The sequence below is a fragment of the Mustelus asterias genome, chromosome 22 (assembly GCF_964213995.1).
Source record: "Mustelus asterias chromosome 22, sMusAst1.hap1.1, whole genome shotgun sequence".
Classification (NCBI taxonomy): Eukaryota; Metazoa; Chordata; class Chondrichthyes; order Carcharhiniformes; family Triakidae; genus Mustelus; species Mustelus asterias.
Window position 1 is genome coordinate 39,143,126 of NC_135822.1, and position 19,529 is coordinate 39,162,654.

At 45.0% G+C, this 19,529-nt stretch overlaps 1 protein-coding gene across 16 annotated transcripts in view; it reads left to right on the forward strand.

Moving 5' to 3' along the window:
• Positions 1–19,529, forward strand: part of hspg2 (heparan sulfate proteoglycan 2) — a 515,715-nt gene that overhangs the window by 285,130 nt on the left and 211,056 nt on the right. For 11 of the 16 annotated variants that reach the window (XM_078239173.1, XM_078239177.1, XM_078239169.1 and 8 more), the window contains 6 exons: positions 1,299–1,348; positions 5,094–5,164; positions 6,887–7,027; positions 13,120–13,314; positions 15,651–15,689; positions 19,218–19,319. In XM_078239173.1, the coding sequence (XP_078095299.1) occupies positions 1,299–1,348; positions 5,094–5,164; positions 6,887–7,027; positions 13,120–13,314; positions 15,651–15,689; positions 19,218–19,319 (598 nt within the window). The remainder of the gene's footprint in view (positions 1–1,298; positions 1,349–5,093; positions 5,165–6,886; positions 7,028–13,119; positions 13,315–15,650; positions 15,690–19,217; positions 19,320–19,529) is intronic. The other 5 variants (XM_078239184.1, XM_078239181.1, XM_078239182.1 and 2 more) reach the window with 1 other exon arrangement.

The following is a 19,529-nucleotide window of genomic DNA, read 5'->3' on the forward strand; positions in this document are numbered from 1 at the left end:
GCAAACAAGAACCTATCCCTGTCTTAAATGCACTCAATGACCTGACTTCCACAGCCTTGTGTGGCAACGAATTCCACAGATTCACCGCCCTCTGGCTGAAGAACTTCCTCCTTGTCTTGGTTCTGTATTACAGTATGTAATACACAGCACAGAAGGGTGCCATTTGGCCCATCATGCCCCTACCAGCTCTTCGAAAGAGCTACCTAATTAGTCACGTAGCTCTGCAAATTTTTCAAATCTATCTCTATTTCCATTTGAGAAGTTACTGGTGAATCTGCTTCCAGGCAGCAGGTCCCGGATCTCAGCAACTCACTCTGTAAAAAAACAAAACCCTCCCCCTCCCCCCTGCCCTGCGCTGTTCTTTTGCCAGTTATCTAAATCTGGGGCCTCTGTTCACTGACCCTCCTGTTAATGGAATAGGAAAAAACTGCAAAGTTTTTCATCATTTTAGACACTTCTATTAAATCTCCCCCTAATCATCTCAGCTGTTAGCAGATCAATCCCAGCCTCTCTAGACTCTTCGCATAATTAGAAGCAGCTGCATAGTCGGTTAGCTCAGTTGGCTGGATGGCTGGTTCGTGATGCAGAGCGATGCCAACAGCATGGGTTCAATTCCCGTACTGGCGGAGGTTATTCATGAAGGCCCCGCCTTTTCAAACTTGCCTTAGGGATGATCCTCAGGTTAAATCATGGAATCCCTATGGTGCAGAAAGAAGCCATTTAGCCCACCAAGTCTGCACTAACTCTCCAAAAGAATATCCCACCCAGACCCTGCCCTCCACCCTATCCTAGTAACCCTAGACACTTACCATGGCTAATCCACCTAACCTAGACACTAAGGGACAATTTAACATGATCAATCCATTAACCTGTACATTGGACTTTGGGAGGAAAACCAACAGAGACACGGGGAGAACGTGCAAACTCCACATAGTCACCCAAGGCTGAAATCAAATCCAGGTTCCTGGTACTGTGAGGCAGCAGTGCTAACCACTGTGCCACCATGCCACTCTAAGGGAAGAGCAGCCCATGGTCACCTGGGACTATGTGGACTTTGCCTTGATGGATTCATATTTATTTTACTGGAGGCTGGGTTACACCTTGATCTACTCCCCCTGATTGCAACCGAGGTGTTGTTGTAACTGAGAGTATGGTCATGCTGCAGACAACAAATCAGAGATCAATTCCAGTACAAATCTGACCTTAGTCAGTGGCTTCAGCAAAGGTTTATATGTAAACATGTTTGCATCCTGTGTGAGAAAACTATTGCTAATTTCTGTTTGCAATTCTTGTTACAGTTGTGCTTCAGGTTACACTGGGAATCCCCTCTATGGACAAAGTTGCACTAGTAAGTATCAAAACCTAGTACAGAGACTTTAATTCCATCTCTCTATCTGCTGAAATGAAATAAAACTAGAGAATTAAATACCAGGTCCAGATGGATTGTACCCATTGATACTCAAAGCAACTAGACAGAGGATAGCAAAGATACCAATATCTCTGTGTTAAAAACCCAACAAGAAAAGAATTATTCACAGAGGACTAGTGGCCAGATAATGTAGTGCTTAATTTCATAAAAGGAGATAGAACTTGTATAGGGAAATATTGATGAGTTAGCTTCATGTCAATGGTGTAAGATAATGGAATTACACTGATCTCCATGGAGCTCCAAGAGGAAGGTCATGTTTAACCAACTTTATTGAATAATCGGTGTAATTCATGGTTGCGGTAAATATTAACTTTCAGAAGACCATCTGATCATAAGAAACAGGAGCAGGAATGCTTCACATCCTATAGAAAGTAGCTGGATCAGTACTTGGCACGCCATAACATTCAAGGCTATGGGCCAAGTGCTGGCAAATGGGATTAGATGGGCAGGTCAGGGCCTTTCATGCATCGGTGCAGACTCGATGGGCCGAAGGGCCTCTTCTGTACTGTAGTATTCTGTGAATAGACCATTTAGCCCCTTGAGCCTACTCCACCATTTGATTGCATCATGGCTGACCTGACTGTGGTTTTAACCTCCGCATTCCTGCCTGTCCTCCATAACTTTTGGACACCCTTGTCAATCAAAAACCTGTCTAACTCAGCCTTGAATATGCTCAATGATCTGGTCTCACTTCTCTCTGGGAAAGTGAGTGACAAAGATTAACAACCCTCTGAGAGAAGAATTTCTTCTTCATCCCCATCTTAAATGGAAGACCTCTTGTTTTTAAATGGTGCCCCCTCCTTCTAGATTCACCTACAAGAAAAAAACATCCTCTCAACATTTACTCCACCAAGCCCCTTCAGAATCTTCACTGTTTCAATAAGATCGCTTCTCATTTTGCTTGACTCCAGTCAGTGTAGACCAACCAGTTCAACCTTTCCTCATAAGGTATCGCCTTCATCCCAGGAATCAACCGAGTTAACATTCTCTGGCTGCTTCCAATGAAAGTAAATCCTTCCCTAAGTAAGATCACCAAAAATATACAAATTACTCTCACCATTGTCCTAGCACAGTGGTTAACACCTCGGCCTCACAGTGCCAGGGAACCGGGTTCAGTTCCTGGCTTGGGTCACTGTCTGTGTGTAGTTTGAATGTTCTCCCCGTGTCTGCGTGGGTTTCTTCCGGTTTCCTCCCACAGTCCAAAAAACCACTGATATAGGCCAGAGGTTGCATTTATATAGAGATTCCCAAAACCTCAGGATGTCACAATCACTTTACAACAGTACTACCATAAGAAATAGGAACAGGAGTCACCCATTCAGCTCCTCAAGCTGCTCCGCCATTCAATAGGATCATGGTTGATGCAACATTCCTCATGTCCACTTTCCTGCCCTTTTCCCCGTAATCCTTGATTCCCTTACTGATCAAAAATCTAACAATATCTCCCTTAAACATATACAAGGACTCTGCCCCCACAGCTCTCTGTGGCAAGGAGTTCCAAAGACTCTCAACCCTCTGAGAGAAAAAATTCCTCCTCTTCTCAGTCTTAAGTTGGTGCCCCTTTATTCAGAGACTCTGCCCTCTGATCCTAGACTCTCTCATGAAGGGAAACATCCTCTCAGTGTTTACCCTGTCAAACCCTTTAAGAATCCTACATGTTTCAATGAGATCACCTCTCATTCTTCTAAATTCCACTGAGTAGAGTCCCAACCTGTTTAACCTTTCCTCATAAGATAAACCCTCCATACCGGGATCATGTTAGTGAATCTTCTCTGAACTGCATCCCATAAAATAATACATTTCCTTAAATAAGGGAACCAAAACTGCTCACGGTACTCCAGATGTGGTCTCACTAGTACCTTGTACAGTTGCAGCAACACTTCCCTACTCTTATATTGCAACCTTCTTGAAATAAGGGCCAACATTCCATTAGCCCTCCTGATTACCTGCTGCTCCTGTGTGCTAGCTTTGTGTGTTTCGTGCACGCATTCTCCCATGTTGGTACAAGTGCTGCTGCTTTCTGCAGTTTTTCTCCTTTTTGATAATATTCTGTTCTTTTGTTCTCCCAAAATGAACAACTTCACATTTTCCCACATTATACTCCATTTGCCAACTTTTTGTCCACTTACTATCAACACCTCTTTGTAAACTGTTTGTGTCCCTCTCGCAACTTACCTTTCCACCCATTTTTGTTTGATTTTTGATTTGATTTACGATTGTCACATGTGAAAACTATTGTTTCTTGTGCACTATAGAAACAAAGCATACCGTGCATAGAGAAGGAAAGGAGAGGGTGCAGAATGTAGTGTTACAGTCATAGCTAGGGTGTAGAGAAAGATCAACTTAATACGAGGTAGGTCCATTCAAACGCCTGATGGCAGCAGGGAAGAATACTGCGTTATTAGAGAGTTGAATAGCGTTTTAGAAGCATAAAACAAGAGTAAAAGATAGAATTAGAGGGTATGCTGGGCACGGCTTTCCAGAAGTCGCCACGCTCCAGCGCCATCTAGGATTATTGTCTATGTTGGCCGTAATGTAAGAAAGGTGTCAACCAATTGGTACTCAGCAAGGTCCTGGAACCAGGAATGAGACAGATGACCAGATAATCTGTTTTATTGATGTTGGTGAAAGACAACACTCTGACAGTAAAACCTTCCCTCAGTACTGTAAGGAAATGTCTGCCAAGTTAATATGTTCTTGAGTGAAACTTGAACCTGTGAGCCAGATTTTTTTAAAAAGTTTATTTATTAGAAGTAGGCTTACATTAACACTGCAATGAAGTTACTGTGAAAATCCTCTTGTCGCCACACTCCGGCGCCTGTTCGGGTACACTGAGGGAGAATTTAGCATGGCCAAGGTACCTAACCAGCATGTCTTTCAGACTATTGGAGGAAACCGGGGCACCCGGAGGAAATCCTGGCAGACACGGAGAGAACGTGCAGACTCCGCACAGACAGTGATCCAAGCCGGGAATCGAACCTGGGTCCCTTGCACTGTGAGGCAGCAGGGCTAACCACTGTGCCACCCGACAGCCACGACTTAACTTAATGCTTAAAGTGCTACAGCTGAGCCAATGTCTAGAGGCCAATTTACGAATTAAATTATCCTTCTACTGTATGTGAAACTAGTACCTTATCTGGCCGATTATTCCAAATGCTCATCACTCCTTCAGTAAATGAGCTTTTCTCATGATCTATTTTAACTATATTTTTAACTAATCATGTCCAACTGGCCTGACTTACCTTGGAATTGATTTCAGATCATTTCTCTAGGTGGCAGAGATTAGGCTTCTCCAACTTTTCCATGTCGTTCATCCATCTTAAACCTGGGATAATTTGTGTTGCCCCCTCCTCGGCACCTTCTCCAGGGTATATATTTTGTTTTAAGTGAGGCAACCGGACTCCTGGTCAGCTCTGGACTCTTCTCGAACAGCACGAGAACTCTGGGGTTGCTAGCCGAGACTGAAGGTCCAACGGAGTGAGAACTGGCCCTGCGATGGGTCCACATTAGCACCAGCAACTTTCATCCCACTGAGAGACCCACTATAACACATCTGGAGGTGTCTTTCAACATGTTAACATTTAACTTCTTTTTGATTACCCTCTTGATTTTCCTAAATTTCTGTCTGGATGAAAGCAGAAATGTTTCATTTGCTATGTTGCAGCTGGCTGTACGTGTGACTGGAGAGGAAGTATTGGAGGCAACTGTGATGCCACTGGGCACTGCCAATGCAAGGTAATGATTGAATACTACCATTGGAGGGCAACTGTTGGAGATCTTTGTAAACCACTGGCCAAATTGATCGAATGTAATTGAGTTACTTTGCAGAATAATTTTATTTCTACATTTGGGAGTAGGGATGGAAGGGATCATATTTTTAAAGGATATTTCTATTGGGTATAAGGCAACAAGTTATAAAAACATCAGGTCACACAGCTATGAGGAAACTATTTGAAAGATGATCCTGTCGGTCCACCACTGTAGAGTGAAGATGCTGTGGGACAATGGACTCTGATACTTCATGACATTCAGCTTGGGAACTGATACTTGGGCTGCTTCATTTCAGCCTCAGTGGTCGGTTCGGCAGCTACAGCTGATGCCTCAAGATTAGGAGGGACAAACAAGCCAGAGTTCATGCTGATTACTCTCCAGGGTCCGTGCTGGAGCAGACATCGCACACATTGGGAGAGTCTTGGACCAGAGGTCATCGTCTCAGAATAAAAGGGTGCCAATTTAAGACCGAGATGAGGAGGAATTTTTTTCTGAGTGTTGGAGAGTCTTTGGAACTCCTTACCACAGAGAGCTGTGGGGACAGAGTCCGTGTGTATATTTAAGGCTGAGAAGAATGGATTTTTGATCAGTAAGGGAATCAGGGGTTACAAGGAAAGGGCACACAATGAGACTGGACGTGGCAATGAATCCTGTTTTCACTTCCTGTTGCAGCCCACACATGAATAAAAGCCACTTGAACAAAACACCAGAGAGTGACAAGTATCCATGAAGCCACGTTTTGGCAATTAGTCAACAGTTTTAGGAGAGGAAATTAGGTTGCAAGCCATGGAAATAAAGTGAATGTCTTCATTTTAAGCATTAGATTAAGTTGTGGCTGCCATCTACCGATACAACTCACTGCAGTGCAGATAGGACTGAGTCTGTTCTCTCTTTTTTGGATGGCTCCTACAACACATTGCCAAATGGGTGCCTCTTCATGGAGCTTTGAAACGGAAATGAATCTGGGATGAGGGTAGGAATGCTCGATAATCGAAGGTGACACGGTGGCACAGTGTTTAGCACTGCTGCCTCACAGCTCCAGGGACCTGGGTTCGATTCTCGCTTTGGGTCAATGTCTATGTGGAGTTTGCACGCTCTTCCCGTGTCTGTGTGGGTTTCCTCCGGGTGCTCCGGTCTTCTCCCACAGTCCAAAGATGTGCAGGTTAGGTTGATTGGCCATTCTAAATTGCCCCGGAATGTGTAGGTTAGAGCGATTAGTGGGGTAAATGTGTGGGGTTATGGGGATAGGGCCTGAGGTGGGATTGTTGCCAGTGCAGGCTCGATGGGGTGAATGGCCTTCTTCTGCACTGTAGGGTTTTTATGAGTTGATTTTATCCCCTCGCTGAGCATCAGTGCCATAAAGAGCTTCTTAATTAAAATCTCGTGCTGATATCACAGTCCACTGGTTTGCTATTTAGATTCTCATTATCTACCTACTCCGTCCTGAAACTTCATTCAAGCCAATTGCACTGTCTGCAACATGGAGACTAGTTATTCCTCCTGAGAGTATATCATACTGACAATCAGGAACCTAAAAATCTACCTTCAGAAAGCTGCTGGTTAAATCCACTTTCAGTTTCTCTTATTTATAGTGTTTTACTGCAGAATGATGTGATCCACTTGCATCAAATGTCACTTTTGTGCAAGTTTAACCTTGATGCTATGTCATTTGTCTTTTGATTACAGCCTAACGTGCAAGGCCGGACTTGTGACACTTGCAAAGCCGGTTACTTCTACCTGAGTGCGGAGAGCAGGGAAGGATGTCTTCCCTGTTTCTGTATGGGAGTGACACAGCAATGCAGCAGCTCCTCGTACTTTAGAAGACTGGTATGTTTTACGTTAACTACTCAACCTTTGACAACCTGTGTCACCGCCAAGGGAAAATTACCTGGGAATGTTGGCCTTATAAACCATTCACAGCACCCATAGGCTAAATGCATCCCCAAGACCTTACGCTGGGAACAATCTTCACTTTCCTTTTCCCGCTGACATTGTCTCCCAATCCAGGAGTGTTGAAGTCATTTGTAACATGCTTAATATCTCCTTATGTGCTCAACATTATACTTTGTTTGATGATGCTCTTGTGAAGCATCTTTGGTTGTTATATTTAGTTGCCGTAGTTGTCAGATATGAGCTAACATGTGATGGGCATATGGCAAAGCTGGTGCAGTCAATGCTATTCATTTCTGTAAGTTGTGACCTCAGAGGTGGATTGATTCTTGATAAGAAAAGGGGTTGATAGGTTATTGGAGTAGGTGGTGCTAATATCAAATGTTAGTTTGTGATGGAGGCATAATACACCTTGTCTTTTACCTCGGTAAGTTTATTCTGCATCCATTTCGGCCGAGACACAAACTCCTTTTCACTTCACCACCCAACAGTTCCAGCTGCGTCCATTTATACTCTTTTGGAGGTTGCCCAATAACCATCATCTGTCTTTAATAAGGCAATTAGCTTAACAATGCAATTGACAAAGCGTGCACTTGCCGAGACTTTTGACACATTAACAGATAGGATGCAGATTTGAGGTGGGGCGGCACGGTGGCAGAGTGGTTAGCACTGCTGCCCCACAGCGCCAGGGACCCGGCTTCGATTCCTGGCTTGGGTCACTATCTGTGGGGACTTTGCACGTTCTCCCCATGTCTGCGTGGGTTTCCTCCCACATTCCGAAAGACGTGCTGGTTAGGTGCATTGACCATGCTAAATTATCCCTCAGTGTACCCGAACATGGGCCGGAGTGTGACGACTAGGGGATTTTCACAGTAACTTCATTGCAGTGTTAATGTAAGCCTACTTGTGACTGATTTTTAAAAAAAACTTTACTTTCCTTTATCAGCCATGATTTTATTAAGTGGCAGAGCAGGCTCAAGGGGCTGAATGTTCAATGCCTGCTCCTTGTTCATATGATCATATAATTGAAGTTCCTCCCCCCTAAAAGTATTCTCATGAATCTTTTCGGCATTCTCTCCAATATCTTCACGTTTTGCCTAAACACAACGCCCAGAACTGAATGCAGTACTCTAGCTGAGGCAGAAATAGTCTTCAATACAAATTAAACATAACTTTCACACTTTTGTAGTCTCTGCCCCTATTAATCAAGGCCAGGGTACAGTATACTTTATTAACCTATATCTCAACATGCCTTGCTACCTTGAATGACTTATACCCATGTATACCCAGTTCTCGCTGCTCCTGCAGCCCCTTTAGAGTTGTATCCTTTATTGTATATTTTCTCTCCAAGTTCTTCTGACCAAAGTGAATCACTTCACATTTCTCCACATTGAACTTCATCTGCCGCCTGTCCACCCATTCTACCAACTCGACTATGTCCTTTTGAAGTTCTACACCATCTTCCTCACAATGCTTCCAAGTTTCATATCAGTCACCAGTTTTGATTGTGCCCAGTGTGCCATTAATATACATCAGAAACAGCAAGGGTCCCAACTCTGGCCCCTTGGAAACTCCACTACAAGCCTTCCTCCAGGCCGAAAACATCATTTTACCATTGCTCTCGGTTTCCTATTGCTCAGACAATTTTGTATCCATGTTGCTATTGTCCCTTTTATTCCATGAGATATAACTTTATTCAAAAGTTTGCTGTGTGGTTCTTTATCGAAAGTCCATGTAACCACACCTTTGAAATTCCATGTACACCACATCAACAGCATAACCCACATCAACCCTCTCTGTCAACTCTTCAAAAAACTCCAGAAAGTTAGATAAACACGATTTTCCCGTAGCAAATCCATGCTGGCTTTCATTAATGAATTCGTGCTTGTCCGTTTAATTTTAACATTTTAATTTTAAAATTTAAGTATTAATTTTGTCCCATTTTATTGTTTTTAGAAGTTTCCCCACATTTGAAGTCAAACTGGCCTGCAGTTGCTGGGCTTATCTGTACATTCTTTTTGGAACAAAGGTGTAACATTTACAGTTTTCCATTCCTCTGGCACCACCCGGAGTTTAAGGAAGGCTGGAAAATTATGGCCACTGCCTCCACAATTTCCATTCTCACTTCCTTCAGGACCCTTGGATGCATCTCATCCAATCCTGGCGCTTTATCAACTTCAAGTGCAAACGCCCTATCTAACCTTATCATTTTAAAAATCTTCGAATGTATTAATTAGCTCCTCTTTCACCACTGCCTGGAAGCATCTTCTTCCTTGGTAAAGACAGACGCAAAGAACAGCACAGTGGTTCGATTCCTGGCTAGGGCACTGTCTGTGCAGAGTCTGCACATTCTCCCCATGTCCACGTGGGTTTCCTCCGGGTGCTCCGGTTTCCTCCCACAGTCCGAAAGACGTACTGGTTAAGTGCACTGACCGTGCTAAATTCTCCCTCAGTGTACCCAAACAGGCGCCAGAGTGTGGCGACTAGGGGATTTTCACAGTAACTTCATTGCAGTAATAATGTAAGCCTACTTATGAAACAAATAAAATAGATAAGTATTTATTTACAACCTTAGCTTTTCTCTCTGCCTCCATGCATAAGTCCTGTTTCTGGTCCCTAATTGGCTCTACTCCTCTTACCACCCTTTTACTATTTATATGTCTATAGAAGACTTCTGTTTCCCTTTTACCTTGGCTGCCATTCTTTTTTCATACCCTCTCTTTGCTTTTTATATTTGCTTCTACACTTCCCCTCTGAACCTTGTATATTCAGCCAGACTCTCCATTGTGTTATCCACCTGACATCTGCCAGAAGCACACTTTCTGCTTCATCTTGATCTCTATCACTTTTGTCATCCAGGGAGATCTGGATTTCTTTGCTCTGCCTTTCCATAATGAGGGAATATATGTTGACTGTGCCTGAACTATCATAGAATCCCTACAGTGCAGAAGGAGGCCACTTGGCCCATCGAGCCTGCACCGACAACAATCCCACCCAGCCCCTATCCCCGTAACCCCACGTATTTACCCTGTTAATCCCCCTAACCAACACATCTTGGGACACTAAGGGGCAATTTATCATGGCCAGTCAACGCACATCCTTGGACTGTGGGAGGAAACCGGAGCACCCGGAGGAAACCCACGCAAACACAGGGAGAACATGCAAACTCCACACAGACAGTGACCCGAGGCCAGAATTGAACCCGGGTCCCTGGCGCTGTGAGGTGGCAGTGCTAACCACTGTGCCACCGTGCCGTCCCATCTTCTTTGAAGATAGCCCATGGTTCAGCCACCATTTTTCCAGCCAACCTTTGACTCCATGTGCTCAGACTAGACCCATTTGTACCTCATTGAAGTTGCGTTTCTCTCGAGCTTATTCTTTGTCCTTTTCCATAGTAAGCCTCAACCTTATGATACTAGGATCATTGTTCCCTAACTGTTCTCCTGACACTTGATCCAATTGGCCCACCTCATTTCCAAGAATCAGTTCTTCCTTTCTCATTGGAGCAGGAACTTAACGCTGTGGAAAATTTTCCTGAACACACACTAGGAATTCTTGCCACTCTCTTCCCTTTACACTGCAACTATCCCAGTCTATACTCTGTTAATTAAAATCTCTCATAGCTACTCTATAATTTTGCACCTCTCTGTAAATTCCTTGCAGATTTGTTCCTCTGCATCCTTTCCATCAGACTAAAGCGAGCAATGTAATTCCATCTTTTTTGTTTCTTAGCTCGAATTCTACCCTTGACCTCTCCAGCATTACGATGCCCTCCTTCATCAAAGTTGCCATTCCTCCTTCTTTCCTTTCTTCTCTATCTTTCTTGAACACCTTTTAGCCAGGAACATTTAATACCCAGTCCTGGCCTCCTTTGCTCTATGTCTGTATTATAGCTACAACATCATATTTCCACATGTTAATCTCTGCCTGAAACTCACCAATCTTATTAACCACCATTGGTGCATTTTGTTTCACAGTTTCAAAATTTTCAGATGATACAAAAACTTGGGAATATTGTGAACTGTGAGGCGGGAGGTGTAGAATGTCGAAAGGACGTAGATGGGTTGGTAGAATTGACAGGCAAGTGACACATGATGGCCGCGATTCTCCCATTGCGGCCCGTCATTTTTCTGGCGGGTCCAGCCGGGAGACGCGCGTCTGCAGCCTTGAACGGGGATTTGCACATGCGCCGGGAATGCATGCGCATCTCCCAGAGCCGGTGAACAGTCGCTGGTCAGACCATGCTGGAAACCGGCGGGAAGGCAGGTAACTCACTCGGATCTGTTTTTAATCTATTTTCAATATGTATATTTGTTAATTATCGGGAGGTCCCAATTGAATCTCCCACTCTGCCAGGAGTACTTCATTCCAGCAGGGTTCAGACTAGCTCCCCACATTCGGGAATGAAGGGGTGGCAATCGGGGCCCACCAGGGGGTCGGGCGGAGGGGGGGTACCCCCTTGGCATGGGCACCCGGGCAGTGCCAGCTGTGCCTCCTGGCACTGCCCAAGGGGCAAAGTGCCCATGCCCCAGGGGCACCTTGGCACTGTGCATTGGGCAGTGCCAAGGGAGCTGGCCTATTATGGGCAGGGCCTAGGTGCGATTGGTGGAGGTTGGGGGGGGGGGGCGCTGCCAATCTGCAATGGAATTGGTCTGGGATGGAGGGAGGGCAACAATTGGGGTTGGCTGGGGGGGGGCTGGTCTGCCGAGGGGGCTGCCTCCTGGGGAGGTCTGACCCGGGTGGGGAGGGGGGTGAATCAGCTGGAGGGGGATCTGCCGGGGAGGTGGGTGGTGGGGTGATCGCCACTGCTGGGGGGTGGGGCCTGAGCTGGCCCGGGAATTGTTGTGGGGGTATCGATCGGGGGGGGGGCTGGAGGGGCAGCACTGTGGGGGTCCCGGGCTGGCCAGCGATCGGGAGTTTGACAGTTTGGAGCCACTGCTCATGCGCAGATCTCCAGAACTGTCAGACTCCGGCGCGAATAGGCCCCGCCCCCTGGGTTTTTAATGATATTCACGACTGGGATCTCTGCAGTGCACAGAGTGCGGAGATTCAGGTGAGAGGCTGAACTGTCAGAACAGTCGAGATTTGGAACAGATTTCCCACCAATTCAGCACTTCTGGGAGAATCGCCCCCGACATTGTTAGGAAGAATGTAGAGAAACAGAGGGTACAATTCTAAAAGGGGGTGCAGGAGCAGTGGCACCTGGGGGTATTTCTGCACACATCACTGCAGGTCAGGTTGAGAGAGTGGCTGATAAAGCATGCAGTTTCTTGGACTTTATCCATAGGTGCTTAGAGTAGGAAGGCAAAGAGGTTATGTTAAATTTGTATAGAACACTGGTTCAGCCTCAATTGCTGTATTGCATCCAGTTCTGGACACATTATAGGAAAGATGCAAAGTTATTGAAAATAGTGCAGGAAAGATTCATGAGATCCAAGGATGAGGAACTTCAGTTATGTGGTTGATGGGAGAAGTTTAGACTGCTTTCCTTGGAGAGGAAAAGGTTGAGAGGAGATTTGATGAGAGGTGTTCAATATCAGGGGGGGACGGGGCGGGGATCTGGGCAAAGTAGACAGAGAGAAACATTGCTGGAAGGATCGAGAACAAGCAGCAGAGATTTTAAGCCATTGCAAATAAAACAGTGGGGACATGAGGAGAAGCCTCTTCACGGTGCATGGTTAGGATCTGCAGTGCACTGGCTGAGAGTGTGGGGGTGGGGAAAGCAGGTTCAATCGAGGCATTTAAAAGGGAATTGGATTGAAAAGAAAGAATGTGCAGGACGCCTGGGCGAAGGTGGGGAAATGGCACTCGGCCAGTTGCTCCTCCTGAGAGCCAGCACAGACATGACGGGCGAATGGCCTCCTGTCCCGTAACCATGCTGTGATTCTGTCACAAGTGTTTTTTTTTTGGTGACACTTGAACATCAGGGTTGTTGTGCGAGTTGCCTGGTTTGCAGGATACCGCAAGGTTTCTCCGATCATTTTATGAGCCGTTAAACAGCTGACCTTCCATTCTGTTCACTTCCGTAGATTGCAAGTCCGTTTATCCCACCGAACAATTTCCAGAACTTCTCGCTGGTCAATCGCCAGCTCACCACACGCATCACCTCGGGATTCACGGTGACGGTGAGAGACAGCCACCCACAGCTCTCATTCGGACGCTTTGGACAGCACACCCAGGAATCCTACTACTGGCAACTTCCAGTGGCATTTCAGGGAGACAAGGTACAGCTCCAGACTCTCTCTCTGAGCCCTAGAAATTTACAGGTTTAAGAACCCAAGCAGGACTTACTGATGCTCAGGGTGATATCCCCCTGCTGGTGATCGAGATTGTTGAACATGTTCATTTGGTATTGAATTTCCCGCCACGCTACTATCGCAATGATTTGATATTTATAGTCCAAGGTTTTGGACGTTGCTAATTGTATGTGTTGTGACATTTCTCAATGGTAACAGACTGAGTGAGCAGGAACTGATGTGATTACAATGGAGCGAGGACCCCGTGTGAAGCTATTGGGGAAGTCCTGCCAACATGAGCAGCAGGGCCACATCAACACCCTGGAGCTCTGCCCCCCAATCTGACAGACTGCCCAGTAGGCAGGAAGGAGTATTAACCGCAGGAGGCTGAAGGCAGGGGGGGATTACTTGGGGTTAGTCCCTGTCAATTGATAGGGATGGAGGTCAACAGTTGGGGTGAGAGGTTAATCAGGCTGTGGCTGGAGGCGGAAGGCTTCCATGAGCAGCCAGGCTGAACACTCCTGCACCACCTGACTCACAAGGAGTGGGGGGGAAAGGGCACTTACCTTGTGAAGGCCTCGGCACCTACATTCCATCCATTGCCAAATTCCCCAGCCCTGGGGAAACTGCATGTTGCAGTGAACTTTAAATGGTGGTCCTTGTTGCACTGTGGTCACCATATTTAATTATGTTCATGAGTGTCACTCAGCTGCCCCAATATCCGCCATGTAAAGCTTGCTGAAATGTTGATGTCTTGATTGACACAATCACATTTAACAATCTCCTGCCTTTCAGGGGGGGATGGATATATTATTTAAATATAGAAATGAAACTAATGTGCGAAGAATCCTACAGTGCAGAAGGAAGCTATTCGGCCCATCGAGCCTGCACCGACGACAATTCCATCCAAGCCCTATCCCTGTAACACCATGTAATTGCCCTGCTAGTCCCCTTGAGGCTAAGGGGCAATATAGCATGGTCAATCCACTTATCCTGCACATCTTTGGAGTGTGGAAGGAAACCGGAGCACCTTGAGGAAACCTACGCAGACACAGGAAGAATGTGCAAACTCCACACAGACAGTCACCTAAGGCTGGAATCGAACCCAGGTCCCCGGCGCTGCACTGTGAGGCAGCAGTGCGAACCACTGTGCCACTATGCTGCCCTGTGAACTCATTAGACATAAGTTCATAAGATATAGGAGCAGAATTAGGCCATTCGGCCCATTGAGTCTGCTCCGCTATTCGATCATGGCTGATGAGCTCCTCATCCCCATTTTCCTGCCTTCTCCCCATAACCCTTCAAGCCATTAACCAATTAAAAATCTGTCTAAATCCTCCTCAAATTTACCCACTGTCCCTGCATCCACCGTACTTTGGGGTAGCAAATTCCACAGATTCACAACCCTTTGGGAGAAGTAGTTTCTCCTCAACTCTGTTTTAAATTTGTTGCCCCTTATCCTAAGACTATGACTTGGTGCATGTCTAACGAGCTCACAGTCTTTAGTACATGGTAGGTGCAGTCTCCAAAGGTGAACAGCCAAATTGAGCAGTTAAGTACAATCTACCCATGGAATTAAACATTATGTTTGGGATCCAGTACCACCTTAATATAATGTACAAGTCTACAGTCTGTTCATAGTCACAACACTAGTTTGAGGATTAACCATCCACTTCAGAAGTCCTGATGCGAGACCACAAGCTGAAAACCGAGATTTGAATTCTGAACCGCACCAAAAGCTTAGATCTGTTTTCGATCAAAAAAAAAGTCAAATTCCAAAGCATTGAGATTAAAGTCTGCCAGAAATTGAATTCTCTTTTTTTTTCCTTCTTTGTAAAATGGATCTGCCAAGAACTGCACCTCAGGGTGTCATTAACAGATGTTGATTACCCGTGGAACTAGCAGTGACTGAAGTTTAATCTGGGATCGTATAAATACACGTGGAATTTAACATTAAACCAGTCTTACACCTGTTCTTTCAAAGCAGAGTAATTGGTGCGCGTAGACTGACTGCTGGAACTGGCAGTACAAACCTGTGGCAAATGCAGAAGTGTTGGGAGCCAAGGGCTTAGTCTATTGGACAAAATTAGAAGGGGTAGAATTGACCTGGTAATAAATATGGAGTCAGTGTCTGAACACGTGGCTCTTACAGTTGTATTCCGTTACCTCTTCAACCACAACTGTGAAATTTCCAGGGTTCTCTTACTTCACTCCTACATTATGCTGCCAAGATGGACTGTACTTTGGTCTGTTGTTTTTAACTTCCTCTCTAACATACTGTTCTGTGTCGGTTTACCTCTCTATTATTTGTTCCCTTTCTTCAGAGAGAGCAATTCTTTGCCCGTATTAGGCGTGGACACAAGGTAGCGTGTGCACTGGGCAGCTGTGATGACCTCCTCGTGGTTTGACCGCTACGTTTGTCTGCTTGGGCTCGGCTTTGCACTGTTAGCTTCCCGTAGTGATAAGGTGCCTTGTCTTGCGAAGTCACCTGAAGTGAACTTGTACCTTGAGGTTGGACAGTGGGGGCTACGGCGGAATGCTAGCATGAAACTGTGCGGCTATTTTCTCCAACCAGTTTAGGTGGCCAGGTGCTGAGCAAATGTCTGATCTTGATCCAGCTTGCTTACTAGTGTTTCCGATAGCAGCCAGACTGAGGGCAGATTGCCTGCCTTTCCCCTCAGCTCTTAATTGCTATCAAAGGGAGACCAAGAAAAAAGACAGGAGAATATCACAGTGTAAAAGAAAATACCTTGCGATAAATGTATATTTCCCCCAAAGAAAAGGTTCAGATTTTCGCCTTCACAATAAGCAATGAATAAGGACTGTACAAGATAGTTCAAGGCTTCTTGGTAGGGACAGAACTCAAGTATTGCTAATAAAAGAGACATACTATCGAAGCTTTTCATCTTGCACTCACCAGATGTAAGAAATTGCAAAGGGTGCATAAATACTTAATGCGTGAGGGAAAGGATGATGATTGGTTGGCAGGCGAAAAGAACACGTCTAAGCATTCTGCCTTTTTTGAGTTAAACAAAAGCACGGAGGACAGTAGTTCCCTGGTAATATTGCGACCATTCACAATTCATTTGCCAACCAACCGGCACCCTTTTCTCATGCAGCATAAATTGTTGCTCATTTGAAATGTGGCGTTCTTGCATCTGTCCTGATGAATGCCAGATGAAAAACTTCAGCAACATGGCTCTCTTCTTCAGCAGTATTCAAGTTTAATGTTTTGCTGTATTGTCAAAGCTGTAAACAGGGGAGACCAATGTACCTCCCCAAAATCCTGTAGCTGTTGATGATTTACCTGCCACCTGGTGAACTCCTCACCACTTCAAATTAACCCATTTAGTTTGTTGTCAACTCTCTTATTAGGGCTGAAATAGATAGTAAGAAATTCTGTACTGCATTCACCCCCTTATTCCTTTATTCCATTTTAAGCTCTTTTCTGTTTTTCTTGTTATTCTTTAACAATAGCCTCCTCCTCTCACTCTAATCCTCTTCTGTTGTTTAGTTTTAGCTTAAAATCTTGGAATTTGCCTTCCATCGCCTCCTCTCCATCTCCCACTGCCCATTGACCACATTATAACTTTGAGTAACTGTTGCTTAAAGCAATTTTCCAGTCCATCAGGCACTTAGATTCGATAAAGATTGACTGTTGGAAGTGACCAGACCAACTTTTGTCTTGAAAATTGCTTCCAAACAGGGAAATGGTGTCCCCCAGCCCCTTTGCTGTTCATACATCCCTCCTGCCCTTGCCTATTTCAGTGGTAGAGGGCACAGAAGAGGGAGGTACTCTTGAAGTGACCCTGCTGAACTTCTGCATATTTTTTCCGTTTTCTCTGGTTTTCTTTCACTGCCTCAGGTCTTTCAGTCGTCATTCCCCATTACAGATTTGCGAATTGCTGTATTGTTTCTGAGCTGTTCTTTCTCCCTTTTGAAGATAAGAAATAGGAGCAGGAGTAGGCAATTCGGCCACTCGAGCCTAATCTGCCGTTCAATAAAACTGTGGCTGATCTCTTTGCATTGAAACATAGAAGGTAGGAACAGGAGGAGGCCATTTGGCCCTTCAGGCCTGCTCCACCATTCATCACGAGCATGGCTGATTGTCCAACTCAATAGTCCAATCCTGCTTTCTCCACATAACCTTTGACCCCATCCACCCCAAGTGCTATATCCAGCCGCCCCTCGAATACATTCAATGTTTTGGCATCAACTACTTCCTGTGGTAATGAATTCCATTTGCTCATCACTCTTTGGGTGAAGAAATGTCTCCTCACCTCCATCCTAAATGGTCTACCCTGAATCCTCAGACTGTGACCCCTGGTTCTGGACTCCCCCACCATCGGGAACATCCTCCCTGCATCTACCCTGTCTCGTCCTGTTAGAATTTTATAAGTCTCTATGAGATCCCTCCTCATTTGTCTGAACTCCAGCGAAAACAATCCAACCTAGTCAATCTCTCCTCATACATCAGTCCCACCTTCTCCGGAATCAGCCTGGTAAACCTTCGCTGCACTTCCTCGAGAGCAAGAACATCCTTCCTCAGAAAAGGAGACCAAAACTGCACACAATACTCTAGGTGTGGCCTCACCAAGGCCCTGTATAATTGCAACAACACATCCCTGTCCTGTACTCGAAACCTCTCGCAATGAAGACCAACATACCGTTTGCCGCCTTTACCGCCTGCTGCACCTGCACTTGAGTTCCATGTTCCTATTTACCCCCGATAACTTCTCGTTACCTTGCCTAACAAGAATCCATCTACCTCGGCCTTGAAGATATTCAGTGATCCTGCTTCCGCTGCCTTCTGAGACAGAATTCCAAAATCTCTCAACCTTCTGAGAGAAAATAAATCTAAAAGGGCAAGTCCTAATTTTAAAACAGTGCCCCCTAGTTCCAGACTCACTCACAAGAAAAAACACCCCTTCCTCATCCACCCAGTCAACACCTATCAGGTTCCTGGATACTTCAATCTTTTCCCCCTCCAAGCTCAATGTATGAAAGTAACTGAATATTAATTGTTCTCTGTAAAATCAATGCAGATTAGAAAATCTTCCATCTGGTAAAGTTACAACACGTACGGGCTTCATAGCATCTGCCAACCTGTCAGATGGATCATGTTTCTTTATAACTGAACTTAACAGGAGATTAGTACAAATTTGACGAAACTGGCATAAAACCTGGAACTCACTCCCTCTACAGGCGTAGGTGCTGGGTCAATTGAAACCTTGAGCACTGAGAGTGATAGATTTTTTTAGTTGATTTGAGGATATTAAGGGATTTGGAGCAAAGCCTGTTAAATAGATTGGAAGCACAGATGAATCAGGATTTAATTGAATGGTGGAACAGGCTTGAGGGGCTGAATGGCCTCCTCCTGTTCCTAAGCTGAATTTGAATCCCCTTGACATGATTGTTTTTTAACCATGCATTCGAGAGGTGGGAAGATTAGTATTAAGCCAAAATGGGAGTAAGCCATTTTTGCATTTTTTTTAAAAACTGTGCAACTGGAATAGTTCCAAATAGTCAGTGAGTTCTGTTTGTGTTTGCTATTAGAAAGGTGTCTGCCAATCCAGATGCTGAAACTGATGTATATAAAAGCAGTTTTATAAGTTTCTGTTAGCATTCAGCATGCTTTGATCCTGTTTGATGGGCGATGTTTCATGTTAAATCTAAGCCCGCTGTATTTTTGACCTGCAGTGATTTATCTACTCACCTCAGCCAACCACAACAAAATAACCAAGCTATATTTTCTGATCCAGCCATCGTTTGTTTGCTTATTTGATAGTTTCTTGTCTGCACATGTTTGAGCTGATGTTGACTGGAGCACCTTGCTGAGCCGGAGGATGAGTTTGTATGTTGTAACTAACATGCAAAATTGCATTCATTAGAAAGACCCGTCTTTGACCGAGGACCAGCTGAGGAAGGATGCAGCCATCTGGGAACTCTTAGGCTCCTCGTCATCACTTCCGAGGGTTAAGCGATCCTCGAAGGTAGCAGTGAAACTGCATGACAGTGTTCAGCATGACTCTTAGTGACTATGGATTGTATGAGCTACATACAGAGTAGATTTAACCTTGTCCAATCCATCGCTCCATTGCACAAGGATATTTCAGCGATTTTAAAGACTGCGTTTTAGTAATTCTTTTATTTCTCTCTCCCCACTGCAAATTAGTTTAGTAAAAGTCATTAGGTTACATTTT